This window comes from Heptranchias perlo, chromosome 23, assembly GCF_035084215.1.
Source record: "Heptranchias perlo isolate sHepPer1 chromosome 23, sHepPer1.hap1, whole genome shotgun sequence".
In the NCBI taxonomy this organism is placed as follows: domain Eukaryota; kingdom Metazoa; phylum Chordata; class Chondrichthyes; order Hexanchiformes; family Hexanchidae; genus Heptranchias; species Heptranchias perlo.
In genome coordinates this window covers 9,287,077-9,304,241 of record NC_090347.1, presented here as the reverse complement: position 1 = coordinate 9,304,241, position 17,165 = coordinate 9,287,077, and the positions used below count along the sequence as shown (strand labels likewise).

General features: G+C 43.6%; 1 protein-coding gene across 3 annotated transcripts in view; it reads right to left on the bottom strand.

The window, feature by feature from the left end:
* st6galnac (ST6 (alpha-N-acetyl-neuraminyl-2,3-beta-galactosyl-1,3)-N-acetylgalactosaminide alpha-2,6-sialyltransferase) overlaps nt 1-17,165 on the bottom strand; it is a 78,971-nt gene that overhangs the window by 23,901 nt on the left and 37,905 nt on the right. For all 3 annotated transcript variants that reach the window (XM_068003974.1, XM_068003975.1, XM_068003973.1), the window contains one exon: nt 15,805-16,054. In XM_068003974.1, coding sequence (XP_067860075.1) covers nt 15,805-16,054 — 250 coding nt within the window. The remainder of the gene's footprint in view (nt 1-15,804; nt 16,055-17,165) is intronic.

Below are 17,165 nucleotides of genomic sequence, written 5' to 3'. Positions count from 1 at the left end.
GAAACACGTCTGCAACAACAGGGAGTGTTTCCCACAGCATGGGAAACTCGTTGAGTAGAGTCCAAAATCACATCCCTGCTAAAATCTCTTCTCAATGAGGTCTGTCAACGACCTCAAGTACCTCCCTAACTATCTAAACTGTCATCCCGCCGGCTTTAATTGCCGGTGGGAGTCCCGCATGCGGGGGCTGCGCGCGCACCGATTCACATCATTGGGGAACCCGGAAGTGGGCGGGTTGGAGCCGGGCTCCAGACCCGTTCCGGGATTCCCCAATTTTAGGAAACCCCCCCCCGCCACGACCGCACCCACTCGGCCATCCTAAAATTGACCCCAATGTGTTGGCCACGAGGGATCCAGGATACATGCTCCACATATTTTAATGTGCCTCGTCACTCATGCCCAGCCCCTGTTCGAACTAAAAGCAAAGGCAATACTTCGAGATGGACTATTGAATATGCAGACAAGTTGTGTTTTAGAAGAGCGTCAAAGAAATGGCCTTGGGAGAAGACAAGCAACTTAACCAATTGTGCGCAAAGTTTGTCCAGGGCAGGTCTAATTAAGTCATTCTCACCTGCTGCTCAAGAGAAATCCGTGGCAGCCATCTTGAAGTCACACTGTAGTTGTACGACTACTTTGTGCAAGTGCCTGTTGCGCAGCACTGTGTTGTGTAGCTCCACGTGGCAGAGATGGACGGCGTGCCTGGCAAGGCTGGTGATGTTGCTCGTCCTCCAATGGAGTGATGAATGCAACTATGGAACCCCCCCCAATATCCTGACGGTGAGAGTGTGAGGGGGTCCGCAAAGTAGGTAAATGTCTTTGGACAGCAGAGTTTAGGGTATGATGTAATAATTTTGAGTGTGGAGACAACGGAGTGGCAGACAACAATTCAAAAATACTTGAGAGATTACATATATATTCTATGTGAAAATACCCACTTTTTCTGCATTTAATACAAAGTGTGATTAACAAGATTTCCCAGAGATATTAAATTTCTTCACTGCTTTTAATAATTTGCTGTTCGAAGTCTTGGGGAGATTTAAACTATGTTTTGCATTTTAATAATTTGCATTACTTTTTAAAAAAAATTCCCAACGTCCAGCTCAAAAGTGCAGCACTTTGCTGGTCTCCATTCAAATTAAACCCCAAGGATGCTGTAAATTATATAGTTGACATCAACAAAGTCATGTTGCAAGTCCACTGTGCCAGCGTTAAAACCCAACAGCGACTGCTTGCTTGCTGTTCGCGGAAAACCAAAACTATACAGAGTAACAGAAACAGATTACAGCTTTCTGTTCAGATTTTCCATCACTGAAAATAAAATATTAGTAATAAAAATTGTTACATTTGAAGAGCTACAGAATGAGTCACTTATAGAACACAAACTATGTTACATGCCAACCGCACCCCCCCACCCCACCCTCAAGCCTTCCCAAAAAAGCTACTGAAAATATCGTGGGGCTTTATATAGTGGTTATGAGTTAAAATAGAAACTTAAAAAGCTTTATATGGCATGTTTAAAAGAGTTTGCATAAATTACAGTTAAACAAAACTTACCACGGTCTTGTCTTGGATCAACCAAAAACTTTCAAGCAATCTTTTCTGTGACACTTGTGGGCAAACTTTCTAAAATCGCTCTGCACGCAATGTGGGAAGTTTAGTTTTATTTGGTCTCAGGATGTGGGCAAAGCTGGCAATGCCACATTTTTTTTGCCTCAAGGTAAGTGGCGAGCCTTCTCCTTGAACAGCTGTAGACCTTGTGGTGATGATGCTCCCACAATGATGGGGTTTTTTTCTTTCATAGCGATTGTTTGTACAACTCAATGGCTTGTACGTAGTGTGGACTAGAAGGACATTAGTGAAATCGGTAGATCAAATTAGCAAGGAAGATTCCCCACTAACATGGGGGAGGCGGCAATGATGCCAAAGTTTGTATGCCTTTTTGGAGTAAACCAATAAGGAGATACTACGTTGTCCCAGTGTCATCAAACAGAAACCAAGCCAAAGTGCCTCCACAGATTTGCACAACTAGTAAAGAACTAAATCATTAAAAAAAACTTATAAACCTAAATAATAATGTTGCTGCTAGTATCCAGTACACACACCAGTCCCTGCAGTGCCCCCTGGTCACTGAAGGCCTCAAGCGTATCGACGGACATCACATGTTCCTTCTCCAGGGCCACCTGGGCATGGACAAGGCCGCAGAAAAGAGGCAGCCAGCCAAAGCAACCACCCCCACGGGCCACCTATAGATGCCAGAGTCAGTGTGCGTATGCAGGCCCTCAGATAAGAGAAGTTTTTTTCCTGCAGCTTGCTGCTCACCTCATGCAGATGGGCTGCACACAACAGTTGGATTTCAGAATTTGAGCCCAGAGGTTACTCTTATGATAGCACTCGACTGGTGCTACAACCCTCTCTCCATCATTTTAATGGATCCATTAAACTAGTTTAAAATAAATGGGTCTGCATTTCACTAAAATTCCCCCCCCAAAAAGGCTGCGAATTCCTGCTGGTTAAGTGGCTCATTAGCTGCTGGAGAAAGATTACAAGATTATGACAGGTGTGCCACAATTAACTGATTTTTTTTGTGTCACTCCTGCTAATTGAGTCACATTATACAAAATAATCCACTTTAAAAACCATGAGAACCCTTCATTTTGTAAGTGATAAAAAAAATCTAATGAGAAAGAAATCTTTTAAGAGAGGAGAGAGAGGGAATCCAAGGAATTATAAACCAGTTAGCCTAACATCTGTTGAGGGGAAAATGCTGGAGTCCATAATTAAGGATAGGGTGACTGAACACCGAGAATTTTCAGTTAATCAGAGAGAGCCAGCATGGATTTGTGAAAGGTAGGTCGTGCCTGACAAACCTGATTGAATTTTTTGAAGAGGTGACTAAAGCAGTGGTCAGGGGAATGTCAATGGATGTTATTTATATGGACTTCCAGAAGGCATTTGATAAGGTCCCACATAAGAGACTGTTAGCTAAGATAGAAGCCCATGGAATCGAGGGAAAAGTACGGACTTGGTTAGGAAGTTGGCTGAGTGAAAGGCGACAGAGAGTAGGGATAATGGGAAGGTACTCACATTGGCAGGATGTGACTAGTGGAGTCCCACAGGGATCTGTCTTGGGGCCTCAATTATACACAATATTTATTAACGACTTAGATGAAAGCATAGAAAGTCTCATATCTAAGTTTGCCGATGACACAAAGATGGGTGGCATTGTAAGCAGTGAAGATGAAAACATAAAATTACAAAGCGATATTGATAGATTAGGTGAATGGGCAAAACTGTGACAAATGTGAGGTCATCCACTTTGGATCAAAAAAGGATAGAACAGGGTACTTTCTAAATGGTAAAAAGTTAAAAACAGTGGATGTCCAAAGAGACTTAGGGGTTCAGGTACATTGATCATTGAAGTGTCATGAACAGGTGCAGAAAATGATCAATAAGGCTAATGGAATGCTGGCCTTTATATCTAGAGGACCGGAGTACAAGGGGGCAGAAGTTATGCTGCAGCTATACAAAACCCTGGTTAGACCGCACCTGGAGTACTGTGAGCAGTTCTGGGCACCGCACCTTCGGAAGGACATATTGGCCTTGGAGGGAGTGCAGCGTAGGTTTACTAGAATGATACCTGGACTTCAAGGATTAAGTTACGAGGAGAGATTACACAAATTGGGGTTGTAGTCTCTAGAGTTTCGAAGGTTAAGGGGTGATCTGATCGAAATTTATAATATATTAAGGGGAACAGATAGGACTGATAGAGAGAAACTATTTCTGCTGGTTGGGGATTTTAGGAGTAGGGGGCACAGTCTAAAAATTAGAGCCAGACCTTTCAGGAGTGAGATTAGAAAACATTTCTACACACAAAGGGTGGTAGAAGTTTGGAACTCTTCTGCAAATGGCAATTGATACTAGCTCAATTGCTAAATTTAAATCGGAGATAGATAGCTTTTTGGCAACCAAAGGTATTGAGGGATATGGGCCAAAGGCAGGTATATGGAGTTAGATCACAGATCAGCCATGATCTTATCAAATGGCGGAGCAGGCACGAGGGGCTGAATGGCCTACTCCTGTTCCTATGTTCCTAAAGGTCCCACTCAAAGTTTCCCTTTCAGATACTGACAAGCCTGCTTTGGTTTTTTTAAAAAAAAACATTTCCTGCATTTTAAGTCAAAGAAAATATTAAAAATTGAGCTCCAAAAGTTCTATCAGAAAATGCACCATCCCATGAAGTACCAAGTCACACAGACCAAAAACATCCCAGTTTCAATCCCCAATCTGTGCAGATTTAGTTAATCTCAGCCAGGGTTGTAGTTTGAAGTGCTACAATTGGCTTTAATAGCCCTGGTCAAGGAAGGGAAGGTCAAGCAGATATCTGAGTGTTCCCAGTCCTGATCGTTATCCAGTGACCCTTGTTGGAAAGTCTGGTCATCAGATGATCAGGCTTGACTCGGGGACTTACCAGCATTAAACAGTCTAACAACGCACACTGCCTAAACTCACAAGAAGAACGGTTACTTGGCGGAGGTATTAAGAGGGCCGCTGGTGTCCATTTACCTGACGAAGGAGGAAGCCTCCGAAAGCTTGTAGATTTCAAATAAAAATTGTTGGACTATAACTTGGTGTTGTAAAATTGTTTACAATTCCTAAAAGGAGAGAGTCAATAGCCAAAGCATCACTAGAGATAATTCCCCTTCTTATTCTAACTTTTTTTTTGAAAGAAAAAAAACTTTGGGCAGGAACAAGAGTATATTCTGCTGAAAGAGTGCACCATTTTCCAAGTAAAACCCTGTCCTCTCACTAGCTGACCCTATAACAGCCTTAGTTCAGCACTAGTGTTACAAAACATCACCATATGCTGACAAGTACTGTAAAATTAAAAATTGTCTGACCACCGCACATTACAGCCAATGGAATCCTAGTCATGTTCGGGTACAATAGATCAAAGCTACTATTCCCACATAGAACTGCTTTAAGAATGCCACAGCCCACCTCCACAAGCCAGACACCAAGCACAACGACATGCTCGCGTCCCTAGGTAGGGTACATGTTCAACCCTGGAAGAAACACTGCAGAACTTATTATGGCCATAGTCATAAACTGAGCAACAACTGGAAAGATAAAACAAACTTGTAAAGTCTGTAACCATAAATAAAGTGTCCAAGGTCGCAGCACCCGGTTGGGATTTCAGTTTATGATGCTATCTGAACACAAAGTACAGCAAACGTTTTGGACATGCAGCCAGCCTGTGCTTCACTCCACGTTAATGATTCGAATTCCTAAAACCCAAGGAAAAAACAAAATTAAAATGTAACGCGCCCAGTGAAATCGGTGGGTTTGGCACGCGATCATGAATAAATTGAAGCCACTCACCTTGGCTTCCGGGTTTCACGCTGGAAAGCTGTGCAGCAGGCGGACTGCGCACCCGCATCATTGCTGTCAGCTAGAGGAGCCCTATTTAAAGGGGTAATCCTCCACTGACTGATGCTGCAGAAAATAGGCAAAATTACAACATGGAGCAGCCCCGGGGGAAGGCTGCTCCCAGGTTTAATGATGCCTCACTCCAGGTCTTACAGGATGAGGTGAGGAGGAGGAGGAGGAGGGAGATCTTCCATCCGGCAGACAGGAGCAAGTGGCCTGTCTCTGCCACCACGAAGGCCTGGCTTCAGGTGGCAGAGGAGGTCACCAGCACCACCATCATATCACACACCTGCATACAGTGCAGGAGGTGCTTCAGTAACCTAACCAGGTCAGCCGAAGCGAGTACTCTTACTCATTCCCCTACGCTCCATCTGCCACATCACCACCCCCACCCCACATCTCCTTCTGCACTGCCAACACTACTCTATCACATCACTCCTCACACCCACTGAAACCTCATCCTCATCTTACCTGCACTTCCTCACCTCCCCAGGACTCATCCCACCACTACCACTCAACCCAATCCTCATCCAATCTCATGGCTCTGACTCATACATCTCTTTCACGGTCAGCCTCACCCAACCTGCCACTACCTGTGCTGCAGCCACAGGGCATGCATCACATATGTGCAGTAGGAAGCGTAAGTCAAATGTGTCGTGAGCATGAAGGGGATGCACAAGGGTGTTTGAGGGTTTGTCATGGTTTTTACTTATATTTGATTTCTGATCAACTCACATTACATATTATATCGTCACCACCACTGCCACGTCTTGGCCATTCTTGACTGGCTTGTGCAATAAGGCCCTTTCATGAGGTTCTCCATGAGCACCCTTGATGCCACCCATTGGGTCACCCTACAGTGGGTATATGTGTAGTTGCACGACTACTTTGTGCAGGTGCCTGTTGCGCAGCACTGTGTTGTGTAGCTCCACGGGGCAGAGGTGGACGGCGTGCCTGGCAAGGCTGGTGATGTTGCTCATCCTCCAATGGAGTGATGAATGCAGCAATGGAACACTCCCTCCCCATCTTGACGGTGAGAGTGTGAGGGGGTCCGGAAAGTAAGCAAATATCTTTGGACAGCAGAGTTTAGGGTATGATGTAATAATTTTGAGTGTGGAGACAACGGTGTGGCAGGCAAAACTTTGTCTGAGGTGACAGAGTGCCCAGCTGCAATGAATGAGGTATTCCCCCCAACTGTCAAGGAATCCTCTGCATCTCCCAATGGCTGCTGACTGAAACACGTCTGCAACATCAGGGGGTGTTTCCCACAGCATGGGAAACTCGCTGAGGAGAGTCCAAAATCACATCCCTGCTAAAATCTCTTCCCAATGAGGTCTGTCAACGACCTCAAGTACCTCCCTAACTATCTAAACTGCCGGCTTTAATTGCCGGTGGGAGTCCCGCATGCGGGGGCTGCGCGAATTAGTGCGCACGGGTTGGAGCCGGGCTCTGGACCCGCTCCAGGTTTCCCTAATTTTAGGAACCCCCCCACCCCACCGCCACGAATGCACCCACTCAGCCATCCTAAAATTGACCCCATAATCTAGAGTGAAACTCCAGTGCCAGTACTGAGGGAGCGCTGCAGTGTCGGAGGTACCGGTAAACCGAGGCCCCGTGTTACTCTCTGGTGGACATAAAAGATCCCACTGCACTATTTCTAAGACGAGCAGGGGGTTTTCTCCCCGATGTCCTGGCCAATATTTAACCATCAATCAACATCACTAAAACTGATTATCTGATCATTTATCTCATTACTGTTTGTGGGATCTTGCTGTGCTCAAATTGGCTGCTGCACTTCCTACATTACAACAGTGACTGCAGTTTAAAAGTACTTCACTGGCTGTAAAGTGATTTGAGATGTCCTGAGGTTGTCAAAAGCTCTTTATAAATGCAAGTCTTTTCTTTCTTTCTTTATTTTGTTTTAATACGCAGCTGAAACGACTACATTTCAATGAAAATTGTGCATTAACTGCGTGCAAGAGCAAATTTTTCTGCTGGCGAGTACGGGAAACCATCACCGTTATTTTCAGCAGCCTAACTCTGCTTTTTGGTCTGAATCTTCTTTCGGCCGAAAGTCTTCCTTCGACAGTTTCAGTCCCAGCTTCTTTTGCATTGCAATCTCAAACTTACCCATTTCGGGCTTTCCAGTTTCCCCCTAAAGTCGCTGCTTATGCTTCTCTCTCGTCCGAGGGAACCTCGTTCTTGTTAAAAGGGAAATAGATGGACACGGTCGCTGCATTGACTAGTGTAACAGATTAGAAATCGCTGCATTGAGCGGAAAAAACAACTAAATTTAGAGAGAAAATACTGGTACAAGAGGAGCAAATAAAACCCTTTTCAAACAGGAGAATTTCAAGTGTATTATTTTTGCTTGCTTTGCATTTTACATCAGAGGTACGGGCCTCATGTGGGTCATACCATACGATTAAAAAACTCTCATGTACTTTCTTACACAGGTTGATTGGAGTTTGTGTTTCTTTTTCTTACACACCTCAAAGATAACATTTCCATTCCAATGACACAGGCAAAACCTTTGTTTCCAAGAATCTGTTCAAGATAACAACATCCTTTAAAAAGTTGAAAGGTGCCAAAAAAAATGATCGTATCTGTGGATGAGATGTCAGACTTGAAGCGTTTTACACAATATTAACACTTGCCCATCAGCATCAGTCAAAGACTCGTGAGTGGGTCGGGGAGGCCATTCTCTCAGTTTGCATCAGCACAAATACAAGAGAACTCGGTTCTCCAAAAGAAAATGTAGTCTCATCAGTAAATCTTCTCTAACATTACTCACAGGCAGCGAGAAAGCAGATCTGGAGACCACACCTTCGAAGTCACTTTCTTTCCAGCCAGTAGATTTCCCATGGTGTTGCAGTAAGTTGGAGGATGTGGTGTTTAATAAACACAGCAGCATACTATATAACGTACAATGTACTATTCTGCTGTTTCCCTTTTTAAAAAAAAACATGTCTAATGGCTACAATAGTTGCATCAATATCAATAACAGGTTAATTCCTCAGGCTACATTCTAAGGCCAGTTGTTTCTCTAAAGATGAGCAGATGGCTGTAAATGTCCCCGATCTGCTTCAAAATTCAGAAGAGGCATCAGGAAAGGATGGGCTTTCCTTCCAAATATTGGTTTGTAACAAAGCGTGAAGGATGGAGACCTCCCGAGGTGTTACTCACAGTCAGTTCAAGGATATGCCGTTTTATAATAAGGATGCTGTGTCATGCAAGACATTTCAGGGCCAGACCAAATAAATCAAATTTTATTTTTATGACATCGTAGTCTGGAAATCTAATTGGTGCTTTGGAGGATTGAATTCCACAACTTTGCCCATTATTCAGTGAAAATCATAAATTATTTAATATATTGTTTTCCTATATATTTAATTTTTTATCTCTTACCATTTTTTAAAGATGAGGTTACACAACAAGATGCAACTATTGGAGGTAGGTACCTGGTATTTATCAGCATTTTGAAAGGGGTGAGCTCATCCAAAACTCTGCTGCCCGTACCCTAACTCGCACCAAGTCCTGTTCGCCCACCACCCCTCGCTGACCTACACTGGCTCCCAGTCTGGCACCATCCCAATTTTAAAACGCTCATCCTTGCTCTCCTCCAATTCTGGCCTCTTGCGCGTCCCCGATTTTAACTGATCCACCATTGGCATCCACGCCTTCAGCTGTCTAAGCTCCAAGCTCTGGAATTCCCTCCCTTTACGCAACTGTAGCATTACTTCCACCAATTTATATTCCAACTACCATGAGATAAAAGCTAACATTCCATTAGCCTTTTTGATTATTTTTTGTACCAGTCCATTAGGTTTTAGTGATTTCTGTACATGGGCCCCTAAATATCGCTGCTCCTCCGCAGTTCTTAGTATTTTCCAAATGGTGAGAAGCTTTGATTTATCTTTCTTAGGTTCAAAGTGGATGACCTCAGACTGAACGCCATCTGCCAGTTTTGCCCACTCACTTAATCTATCGATGTCCCTTTGGAACTTTCTACTCCCATCCACGCTACTTACTGTGCCACCTAACTTAATGTCGTAATCGTCCTGGTTGTTCAAAATATTTGAAGCCTTGTCAGCCGTTGGTAGCATCTCGCCTCCGAGTCAGAAGGTTGTGGGATAAAGCCCCACACCAATTGACTTGAGCACATAATCTAGGCTGACATTTCCATACAGTGCAGAGGGAGTGCTGTGAGGTCAGAAGTGCCATCCTTCAGATGAGATGTTAAACCAAAATAGTGCCATGGGCCTCAAAGAAAAGCAGGGGAGTTCGCTCAGTGTCCTGGCCAACATTTATCCCTCAACCAACATCACAAACAGATTATCTGGTCATTTATCTCCTTACGGTTTGTGGGACCTTGCTGTGTGTAAATTGGCCGCCACATCTGCCTACATTACAATTATAACTACACTTCAATAATGGTGAAGTCCTTTGGGACATCCGGAGAATGTGAAAAGCGCTCTATAAATGCAAATTCTCTCTTTAGAAGCTGAAGGGAAACATTCAAGCAGTTGAGCTAATTAAATGTTAGTGACGGATCCTGAGAAATTGTACAAACTGCAGATGCTCAGTCTGCAAGTTCTGCCTTCAGCTAATGCAGCCAAGGGTCTGGGCAAAATCGTCCAAGTCAAGGCTTTAGGGAGAGGCTGATATCAAGTAGAAAATATAATGAAATTATTAAAAATACAGGTTATAATTCAAAGGCTACATTTAATCATGAAATATCATTTCTGATGTCCTTATTTTGTCTAAAGTCTTATTTTGGACATTAGAATTTTTAAAAATGCATTTTGAGTGATTCAATTAGTTCACAAATGCAAAAAAAAAATTAAATTGATACATTCTCCTGACTGTTCATTCAGGATTGGTTGTTTCCATAAGTCCTTAGCAGTTTCTCATTGGCTGTTTTTAAATATTTTTCTAATTTCTGATTTACCTGTTCCCTGCCTCTCCAGTTTGGATTTTTGTTGATTTATTTTGAGACCAAGTGAGACAAACCGGGAAGCGAGACAAACCGGGAAGCGAGCACCAGATGAAGGACTTTTTAAAGGTATTATAGATAGACGTCTAGTGCACATTTTTGTCCGTCATTCTTCTCTTTTCCTGTCCCTTGCTCTTCAAAAAATATGAAAAACCAAAGACAAAATGGGCTCAATTTTAAACTTAAATTGCAGGTGAGCTGCGAAAATTGCAGAAATGCAGAGTGGGTTCAGAAGCCGGCTCCAACCCGCCAACTTCCGAGTTTCCCACAGACGCACCTGTGCGCGCGCAGGCGTCACGAATCCAGAAATCCCGCTGGCTTATGATAACTAAAGAACCAAATGTACCTCATTGAGGTACTTAAGGCACTTTACTTGTGACACATTAGGTCGTTAGAATGATTTTTAAACTTTCCTCGGCGACTTTCCCACCGCTTCTGATTCATGCTTGGCGATCAGGCAAAAAGAAACAAAATAAATTAAATAACAAACCATTGCACAAGGTTAAAACACAAAATCAAACTACTTTTCCACCCTGCTCCGATGTCTCCCTTTCCAATCTCCCCCTTCTTCACCCCCCTCTCTACCCCCTGCTCTTTCTCCACCCCCCCCCCTTCGCGTTGCAGCTCAGACTGGCTGCCGGGCGCGAAACCTGGAAAGATCTTTAATCAACATCCATTACGATGCGATCGCATTGGAAGCGGTAATGTATTTTAAAATTCCGGTTTGTCCCGTGTACTTTCCTCCCCACCCACCCCACACCATGCCAACCTGCCACCATTTCAAAATTGAGCCCAATGTCTCCAACTTGTGTGAGATCTTTCCAAATAAAAAGTAAAAATCTGAAAAGCGACTAAACTGGGAACGCACCCCGCATTTATTTAATAGTAATTACATTTTGTGGCCTTGAGACAACTTCATCTCAGCAACAGCACGGCGAACAAGGCCATATGAGTGAGGCAGCAGAGTGAACGTGCTCCCCATCAAATCAGCCTCCTTGGAGAAGGCAGGAAAAAATTTGCAAGCGAAAACAAAATGACAGAAGTAAAATATATTAAGTGTTATAGCTTTATCTTTGGAACGAAGCCAGAATTAGACTAATCATGCAAAAATACTGTCCCACTTCAGCACTTTGATCTCAAAACAGCAACGGTCTTAATTAATCTGGATTAATTGGCTAAATTAAAGAATACTGATGTACACTTATCAAAAGGAAATAGTTATCAAATTACAGGCAGTAATTCTCGAGTAGGGAGAGGCTATTACTGCAGCCAGAAATATTTCATAAGACTGGCTGAAACCTAAAACGATCAGGGAACGGAAATAAAACATAACCAGCAATTGTTCTTGTATTGTTTCAAAGTCAAAATGTAAATCTAACCATTTTTACATTAAAAAAAAATCCAGCTTATAAATCTCAATTAAATGTTCAAATTCATTTAGTGTTTTAAAAGGGAGACAAACAAGCTTCGGTAGCAACAATTGCTTCAAAAGCAATTCATTGTCTGAAGAGAGAGATATTTTGATCTGATCAGGCAGTATATAAAATTGCAATACCATACTTAAATGCAAGTATTATAAGCTGGTTTAGGGCAACACAACTTTCAGTAACCTCAGATGACTTTACAAGATAGAGTTAATTCCCAATAGGTGACTCTTTGTTAATCTCCTTAATACCTAACCTAGATGCAGCTTTTCATTTACAAAACTAAATTAAGCGAACAGCTTATTCAATGTTTCACCTTCTGTCTGTAGGGTGAGCAGTGTTTGCTGAGGTATAGTTCCACGTGGTACTTCCTCTAAAATGACCATTTTTCATGTTTGTCAACAGTCACCAAGCTATTTGACCATGGGGGCATCACTGCCGTGTCTGATCCTGTGATCATCTGACATCCGTATGTACATATTTTTCAGTAATAGTGCCGCACATTTTTCAAAGGTATTTTTCCCTGAACTGCCACCAAATGAAAGGGAACCAAATGAATTTCATAAGTTTTATGTAGATTTTACATGACTTCTTTAGAAATTCATCGAGTTCCTCCGGTTTGTGGAAAACATTACACGGTGAGGATGGTACAAGCCTTCACAGGATTCCTGCCCGATTTCTCCTCTACCTAGTCCAGGGCACAGAGTTTAACTGTAGCAATCTACTGTGTCCCAATAATTTTAGCATCAATAGCTGATATACCCCCCACCACCCCTCCCAAAAAGGCATGCGTTTCAGATATGGTTACGCCAAGCCTGACCCTGTTTTCCCTCCAATTGTCAATGAAGGGACGTTGGTAGATGTGGCAGATGGTGGACACCACAGGGGCTATACTCATGGCAGCGTCTAGCCACAGGCTCCCAGTTACACATAACTTGATTTGGGAGGGGTGGAGAAAGAGAAGAGCAAAATTTGACTTTGTGTAGGGAATGCAGGTCATCAGGAATCTAAAAGCACAACCAACAAATGGAAGTCATTAATGGTCCATTGAAGAAAGGAATCTTTTGAGCTAAACCTGCTCAGCAAATAGAGAAAGGCCAAACGGACCACACCAGTCCAACAGTACAGATCAAATCTTCTGCTGTACAATCCCAGGCATTACCTGGGAGGCATACAGAAAAAAATCTTCAAATAGGACTCGTGGATTTAAATAAAATGTACAATCTCAGACTTGCTACAGTGCCTCCCCACATCCACCAAACTAAGATCGTCCAACCAGGCAACAGAAGGTTCTCGCCATTCCTAATGGGTCAGCTGGCGAGTTAATGATTCAAGGATTAAAAACATAGCAACGTGGCCTGAAAGCAGCAAGCTTCGGATCTGCAGTGGAACCTCAGAGGTGTTTCAACAAAAATGGGTAAGCCATTAGATTTAAGTGGGAAAGGAAAAAGCACACTGCAACAGAGTTAAACCCACTCTCTCCTGGAGAGTGCGATCCTGCTCCATCACACCAAGTCCAATCTCGAGACAGAATGTCAGTTTTCTGCCCATGAAGAAAAATAAATCACCTGCTTCCAATTAATAGACAACTTGAGCAACACCATATCAACTACTGCCACTGTAATTGATCACTCGTGTAGCTGTGCTACGTACAAAGCTCCAAAAGCCACCAATAAAGACCCATTCTAGTGCTCCCACAAGCTTGTATCCCAAAATACAATTACCTATCCTAGCAAACAAAGCATAGACCTGTAACGAGCTATTACTGTAACAGATCAGCCAGTAACAGGTCATGATCGCAATGTGAGCAACTAATTTGATCCTTTAATGCAACAAATCACCACACAAGAAAACCCAGAGCTTCTTCACCATCCTGCACAAAAAAAGTATCAGGCTCAAGGGGCTGAATGGCCTACTCCTGTTCCAATGCAATACCAGAGTTAACAGAGAGAGAAAAAAAAAACAGGAAACTAGGCATTAATGTTATTTGGGTTCCTGCCCTCAAAGTTGTGGAATCCTGATAGCCCTGGTGTTGCTGGGTCAAGGGTGATCATCCAAAGAAATTTACCCTCAGCTTTCAGCGTTTAAGCCACTCCAGTACCTTCACACTACAACTACAAACTACGTGCATTTATAGAGCATCTTTAACAACAACAACTTACATTTATGTAGCACCTTTAATGTAGTGAAACATCCCAAGGCACTTCACAACAGTGTTATCAGACAAAATCTGACACCAAGCCACATAAGGAGATATTAGGACAGGTGACAAAAAGCTTGGCCAAAGAGGTAGGTTTTAAGGATCTTAAAAGGAGGAGAGAGAGAGAGAGAGAGAGGTGGAGAGGTTTAGGGAGGGAATTCCAAAGCTTAGGACCTAGGCAGCTGAAGGCACGGCCGCCAATGGTGGAGCGTGGGAAATCAGGGATGTGCGAGAGGCCAGAATTGGAGGAGCGCAGAGATCTCGGAGGGTTGTAGGGCTGGAGGAGGTCACAGAGACAGGGAGGGCGAGGCCATGGAGGGATTTGAAAACAAGGATGAGAATTTTAAAATCAAGGCGTTGCAGGACCGGGAGCCAATGTAGGTCAGCAAGCACAGGGGTAATGGGTAAACGGGACTTGGTGCAAGTTAGGATACGGGCAGCAGAGTTTTGGATGAGCTATGGAGGGTGGAAGACGGGAGGCCAGCCAGGAGAGCATTAGAATAATCAAGTCCAGAGCTTACAAAGGCACGGATGAGGGTTTCAGCAGCAGATGAGCTGAGGCAGGGACGGAGATGGGCAATGTTATGGAGGTGGAAGTAGGCGGTCTTGGTGATGGTGCGGATATGCGGTTGGAAGCTCATCTCAGGGTCAAATAGGACACCAAGGTTGCAAACAGTCTGGTTCAGCTTCAGACAGTGGCCAAGGTAGGAAAACATCCCAAGGTGCTTCACAGAAGCATAAATCAGACAAATTTCCACATGGAACTCAATCGTCTTAAAGAGGGCTCTGTTCTTCAGCACCATTTCACATCAAATAACCCAGTCAGCCATAGTCTCTAGCTCTCCATTCTATAGCCGTGGACTTCCTGTTAACATGCTGATATTGGAATTACACATCAGGATTAGAAGTGTGGTTAACTCTGTGGGATTAAGGACTACAAGGCCCATCAGACCAGATCTGAGCAACCAAGAAGTTTTTTTTATTAATGGCTACTGCATCTTTTGTGATTTCTCCAACACACATTGCCCAGGGTCGTACATAGAGTGCCAAATTGATCAGAATAACCTTGTGGGATGGGAGACCTCCAATACCAAGCATTTCAACAATAGCACAGCAGAGAGACAGTATACAAAAGCTCCTTTCATTTTTGTTTACCCACCTTCACTGTCCTTTCTGTGATTAACATGCCAGAACTTGTATTGTCTTTTAGTAGAGGTATCTGTCTATCAATGCTGCATGCATGCCGTTTTCACAGAATGATTTAGATCCCTTTTGTATTTTACATTGACGGAGTAAAATGCAATACTAGATGAGACATCGTGGACACTCCGTGTGATTTTGCTGAGAGCGTGCCTGTGGGATGATCGGTTGGGAGGTGGGAAGAGGAGGAAGAAAAGTGGATGCCACTGCCAGGAATTTATAGCACAAGAGGAATTCCTGCAAGAGTTTAAACCTCCCTTTTCATTGCCTCCTGTATGATAGAACCCTTTGAAGTTTTAGCATGACACTTCCGCTGAAAGCATTGTGAGACCCTAAAATGCACGAGTCCCACATAGGGCTCTGCATTCCGTTACATTTCAGCAGTGAACACGAGGACACTGGATATGCTCCAGTGCATTGCACATGTTCTTCTTTACACCATCTTCTTCAGTTGTGCGTCACTACCTTACATCCTTTCTCAATCACCTGTGTGCACCCACGATAAAAACAGACCTACAGGACTAACTATAAAAGCAGTAAATCCAAAGGTAACTTACTGAATGAAGGTAGGTGTCATCTGTGGCATACCGGTCTCCTGGGAATGGTGGCTCAGTTGTTGTCGACTGCTTTTGCGTTACTGCATTTTTTCCATCTCCAGCATGAGTAGCATCTTTAAGCAAGCTTCCTGAAGCATTTTTTTCACTGCTTTCAGTGGCATCCCAAAAGTTCCCTCTGGGTTTTATTTGAATGGACTGTTCAGAAGTTTCATTACTCTTCACGCTGGTAGCTTCTAAAAATGTTCTCTCCCTTAATTTAAAAAGAAAATTCGATAAAACAGGCAAGAACATAGTGTAGGGAACAAGTTCGTCAGTCAACCCATCCCTTCCAGGGACCACCCATATTATTTAATCTCTTAAAAGGAGGCGAGTAATACAGGCGTAACTTCCAAGCAAAAATGGCTTTGCAAAATTCTTGACTCCCCAAAAGGTACTCTAACAAAACTTCAAAAATCAATCCAACGGTATATTTATACTATACGTTTAGCATTCCGTTACATTTCAGCAGTGGACACGAGGACACTGGATAGTCTTTTGCTCCAATACAATGCACATGTTCTTCTTTACACCATCTTCTTCAGCTGTGTGTTACTACCAACTAAATTTGCGTAGTGTAAATCTGGACTTAAGGCCCAACATGACGTTGGAGCAAAGCAGAGCAAGACTCCCTCCTCCAGTGTCAGTTCCGGCCACATTTGCAGAATTAGGCTGAATTCTGTAGTTCTTGAAGGCGTAGTCCCCTCCCAAATCCATGCCCATCTTTGAATCTCTCCAATCAAGTTTCCACCTCTGTTACAATACTGGAACGGCCCTAACCAAAGTCACAAATAACATTCTGTGACTGTGACCGTAGTGCATTATCCCCCCTCGGTCTCCTGTTCCTCTCTACACCCTTTGGCACAGCCAAACACCACTCCTCTGTTGTCCACCTCTTTCATACTGCCCTCACTTGGTTCCAACCTTACCTATCCAATTATAGCCAGAGAATCTCCAACAATAACTTCTCTTCTCACCCTCCGCACCCATTACCTCTGAAGACCACCGCCCCCCCCCCACAAGGATCTATCCCTAGCCCCCTCCGCTACGTGCTGTCCCTTGGCAACATCTGAGGATATGGGGCCAGCTTCCACCTGTACACTGACGATACCCAGCTCGGCCTCTCCACCATCTCTGCGACAGTTTTGGATCAGCTGGAATTTCCTTCAGCTAAAAATTGGGAAGACCAAAGCCATCGTCTTCTGCCCCCAACACAAACTCTGTACTGTTTCCACCAATTCCATCACTCTCCCCAGTCACTGTCTCAGGTTGAACCAGACTGTTCGCAACCTCAGCGTCCTAATGGAGCTGAGCTTCTGACCCCA